Below are 4,984 nucleotides of genomic sequence, written 5' to 3'. Positions count from 1 at the left end.
TCATCACTTACATACAATACCCAGTGCTCGTCACAAGTGACACATCACCTATTTAACCCTTCCCCCTGTCCACCTCCCCTCCATTTGTTTGTTCTGTACTGATAAGTCTGTTTTGTGGCTTGCCTCTCTTTTGCCCCCTATGTTCATCTGTTTTGTTTATTAAATTCCACATATGAGTGAAATCTGACTTACTTCTCTTAGCATAATACCTTCTAGCTCCATCCACGTCATTGCAAATGGCAAGATTTCATTTTTTTTTTAATTTTAATGTTAATTTATTTTTGAGAGAAACAGAGACAGGATGCGAGTGGGTTAGGGGAAGAGAGAGAGGGAGACACAGAATCTGAAGCAGGCTCCAGGCTCTGAGCTGTCAGCACAGAGCCCCACGCGGGGCTCAAACTCACAAGCTGTGAGATCATGACCTGAGCCAAAGTCGGAGGCTCAACCGACTGAGCCACCGAAGTGCCCCTAGATTTCATTCTTTTTTATGGCTGAGTAATATTCCATTTATCATTCAACCATAAGAAAGAAGGAAATTCTATTTGTGACCACATGAATGGATCTTGATGGTATTATGCTGAGATAAGTCAGAGAAAGAGAAATACTGTATGATCTCACTTTATATGTAGAACCTAAAATAACTGAACTCATAAAAACAGTAAAATGGTAGCCCAGAGACTGAGGAGTGGGGCGAGTTGGGGGGGGATGTTGTTTAAGGATACAAACTCACAACTAGTAGATAAATAAGTCCTGGAGATGTAATGCACAGCACTGTTTTTTTGTTTTTTTTTGTTTTTTTTTTTGCACAGCATTGTGATTATAGGCAACAATACTGTATTTACAAACTTCAAAGTTGCTAGGAGACTAGATCTTCATTTTTCGTACCACAAGAAGAAATAATTACACTACATGATAGATGTGGTAGCTAACACTTGGCTGGTGCCACAGTCCCTCCCCCCCCCCCCCCCCCCTTATCTGTGGTTTCATTTTCTGCAGTTTCGGTTAATTACAGTCAACCGTAGTCCAGAAGGAGATGATCCTCCTTGTGACATATTGTCAGAAGGTCAGTAGCTGCCTAATGCTATTTCACATTGCCTGTGTCATTGATCTCACTTCATCTCATCACATAAACATTTTATCATCTCACACCACTGCAAGAAGGGTGAGCACCATATAATAAGATACTCTGAGAGAGAACACGTTCACGTAACTTCTGTTACAGCATATTGTTATAATTGTTCCATTTTATTACCGATGTTGTTGATCTCTTACGCTGCCTAATTTGTAAATTAAACTTTATCATAGTTATGTATATATAGGAAAAAACATAGCATATAGAGAGTTCAGTACTCTCTGCTGTTTTATGCATCCACTGGGGGTTTTGGAACATATCCCCCTTCAGGGTAAGGGGAGGACTACTGTAATAATATTACCATACAAAAATGTATCAAATCAACATATTATACACCTTAAACTTACAGCGTTATATTTCAATTATATTTAAAAAGTAGTCCATGGTACTGTAACAGCATTGTATGGTGACAGATGGTATCTACACTTTCGGTGAGCACAGCATGACATATGGAGTTATCAAACTACTATTGTTGTACACCTGAAACTAATGTAACATTGTGTGGCAACTGTACTTCAATAAAAAAAGCGTTCAAAATATTTTTAATTATTATTCTAAATCTCATAGGAGCCAATAAAATAGAAGTCAAGTCCACCTCCCAACAGGCTAAGCACAGCCATTTTGTTTTCTTCACTGTTGAAACAGTTTGCTGTTCTTTGTTTTATTCAGAAAACTATTAAACTTTACATTTTCTCTCTATATCTTACTTGAAAATGTAAATAAAATTAATTTAAAATATAAAAAATAGAAATCATACACATCAGGATAAGATGATCACACTACGGCAGGCTCATGGAAACTGAGGCTAAGATATGGAATGGTAGAATCATGGCCCCCATTTCACACTCACTTCTGGGCATATATGTGCTCACTGAATGGAACCGGTGTAAAATTGCCATCCCTATTTGCCTAAATTGTTCCCTTTCCCTAACTTTCTGATACACACACTTCCCACAAGCAAGCACACCAAGTTAAACATGGTCATAATTAACTTCACTGTCTCTGATTTAGTTAAGATTTCATAGTATATTCTCATATTTCTTCAAAACTGTGGGATTACATATTCTAGCCCTAGTGACTCATTTATATCTACTTTGATAACTGAAGATAAATGGTCTGAGGAAGGGGTTCCTGAGGCATGCTGATGAGGAAGCCCTGAGCACATGTGGAATGAATGTGGAATGTTCACAGCTCTGTCAGAGCACCACATTAACAAGAGCTGAATCTGGGGTTCCATAAGTTGTCCAGGCCATCCGTCCCTCATCTTTCCAAAACTGGCCATGCTTAAATCTTCCCACTTCTTTCCTCAGCTAACCAAAATGGCTCTTAGGCAGGCTAATCACTTTTCCCCATCCAAGAAGCCTGTGAAGTGCACTCTTGACATCCTTGTTGCGGAGGCTATACACAAAAGGGTTGGCCAAAGGTGTAATGGCAGTGTACATCACAGAAGCCACCATGTCTTGTTCCTGAGAGTTCTGGGAAGAAGGCTGGAAGTAGACCCAAATAATGGTGCCATAGAGGAAGCCAACCATGGTGAGGTGGGATCCACAAGTAGAGACTGCACGGTGGCGACCAGCAGCTGAAGGCAAACGCAGGATGGTGGCCCCAATGCGAACATAGGAGAGTACAATAAGGGCACAGGGACCTAGCATGAGGAAGCCACCCTCCAAAAATATGGCCAGCTCATTGGAATGTATGTCAGAGCAAGAGGCTCGCAGAAGTGGTCGGTGGTCACAAAAGAAGTGGGGAAGGTTAACGTTGCCCTTGGCATCCCCAGCCCAGTATAGAGGCAAGAGAAGTCCTACATGCAGCATGGTGTGCACTATGGACACCATCCAGCTCAAGGCCAGTAAGCGGGCACAGAGTCGACGATTCATCACTGAATGGTAGTGCAGGGGGTCACAGATGGCCACATAGCGATCCAGAGCCATGACAGAAATAACAAGTGTATCCGTAACTCCAAATGCATAGAAGAAAAAGAACTGGGCCAAGCAGCGGGCAGCAGGAATGGCTGGGTAATTAGACACCAGATGGGCCAGCAACTGGGGCAGGGTGACTGTGGACAGCCCCATGTCAATCACAGAGAGACCACGGAGCAGATAATACATAGGTGAGTGGAGCCTGGAGTCCCGGGAGATTAGCAGCACTAGAGTCACGTTCCCCATTATGGTGGCCAGGTAAATAGCCAGGAACAGGAGAAAAAGGAGATTTGGGGAGATTCTAGCTCTTGAGAACCCAAGGAGCAAGAAGACTGGAGAGTGTGAAGCATTAGGGGTGCAGCCCATGATAAATGACAATGAGCCTGCCTGAAAGAGAGTTTGTATCAAAAATCAAGTCATAGGTAGTAGGCTGAGGGTCATAACAGTTCTAATTGATTTATGTACATTATTCAAGCTCCTTAAAGACTTAAATTCAACTGACCGCCATGGCCCTTCTACTAGGTCTATGACTTCACTTCCTTAATTTACTACAGCATTTTCTCCATTATTGCTTCCTTTTCATCCACTCTAGTGGCTCCTTTTCTGTAAACCAGCAACCCTGATAAAGTCCCTCAAACAGTTATAAAACCTTCACTCAGTATGGTCTTTTCATTCTACTATTACTCCTCTCCTTCCAATGGCAAACTTGGTGACAAGATTCCTATACTCACAGGCACTAGCTCCTCATCTTCAGTTTACACCTCATTCCACTGCAGTCCTCATGATCTCTTCTCTCTGACCCTGTAAAGAACATAATGTATCATTTAATATGTGACATATAAAAATGGTTTACTATCAGTAGTTGGTTTTTATAGTGAAATCGCTTCAGGTTGTCCTGAAATAACTTATTTTTACTCTTTATTCAATTTTGTTGGTTGATGGCATCACCATTATCATCTGTCTGGTTGCCCAAAACTGGGGTCAATCTCTCCCTCATCTCCTCATGTTCAATCACTCCTTGACTTCTACATTTTTCCTTATATCCATCCTTTGCTCTCCTTTGAGTATAATCCACTCACACTATTTAAGCTTCAGCAACTCTGACCAGTGCTAATTTCATAACCTCATGACAAGTTTCTCCACTTATTTCCCTTGATAGATCTTCCATACTGATTTGAGAGGAAAACTTTCAACAAGTGATTCCCTAAAGAGTCCGGGTCTTCAGAATAGAATCCAAATAGCTTGATCTGGCTTGTAAAGAACTTTCATTGTCAATAGCTAAACTATCTTACCAAGTTCATGCTGAGTCACCTACCCAGTATTTTTTTTTTTTATTCTCAAGTTAGTTAACATACAGTGTAGTCTTGGCTTTAGGATTAGAACCCAGTGATTCATCACTTACATATATCACCCAGTGTTCATCCCAACAGGTGCTTTCCTTAATGCCCATCACCCATTTACCCCACCCCCATCTATCAACAATAGCCAAATTATGGCAAGAGCCCAAATGTCCATTAACTGATGAATGGATTCAGAATATGTGGTATATACACACAATGGAATACTACTTGGTAATCAAAAAGAATGAAATATTGCCATTTGCAACAACATGGATGGAATTGGAGGGTATTATGCTAAATGAAATAAGTCAGAGAAAGATAGGTATCATATGATTTCATTAATATGTGGAATTTGAAAACCTACCCAGTATTTTTAAAACTAGACAGTTCTTTCTCAGTTTTATGAACATGGTAAGCTCTCAGATTTCTGTAGATCTTCATATTTTATTCTGAAAGCTTCAGCTTCCTGAAATATAAGGTACTAAGCACCTTCCCCACTCAACACAGGTAGAAATTTTGAAAAAATACAATAATGACCTCTTTAAATTTATAACTGAACTTTCAAGAATGTAAAGGAAATATAAGGGTTGATA

The 4,984-nt window shown here is 40.4% G+C and overlaps 1 protein-coding gene across 1 annotated transcript; it reads right to left on the bottom strand.

Annotated features, from left to right (window-relative positions):
* Positions 1–2,442: 2,442 nt before the first annotated feature.
* On the bottom strand, positions 2,443–3,417 carry LOC131490956 (olfactory receptor 1B1). Its single transcript, XM_058693354.1, has one exon. The coding sequence runs from the start codon at positions 3,415–3,417 to the stop codon at positions 2,443–2,445; it is 975 nt and encodes a 324-aa protein (XP_058549337.1).
* Between the last annotated feature and the right edge of the window lie 1,567 nt (positions 3,418–4,984).

This window comes from Neofelis nebulosa, chromosome 12 (assembly GCF_028018385.1).
Source record: "Neofelis nebulosa isolate mNeoNeb1 chromosome 12, mNeoNeb1.pri, whole genome shotgun sequence".
NCBI classification, from domain to species: domain Eukaryota; kingdom Metazoa; phylum Chordata; class Mammalia; order Carnivora; family Felidae; genus Neofelis; species Neofelis nebulosa.
Note: the sequence above shows the minus strand (reverse complement) of the source record. Positions and strands in the feature narration are given on the sequence as shown.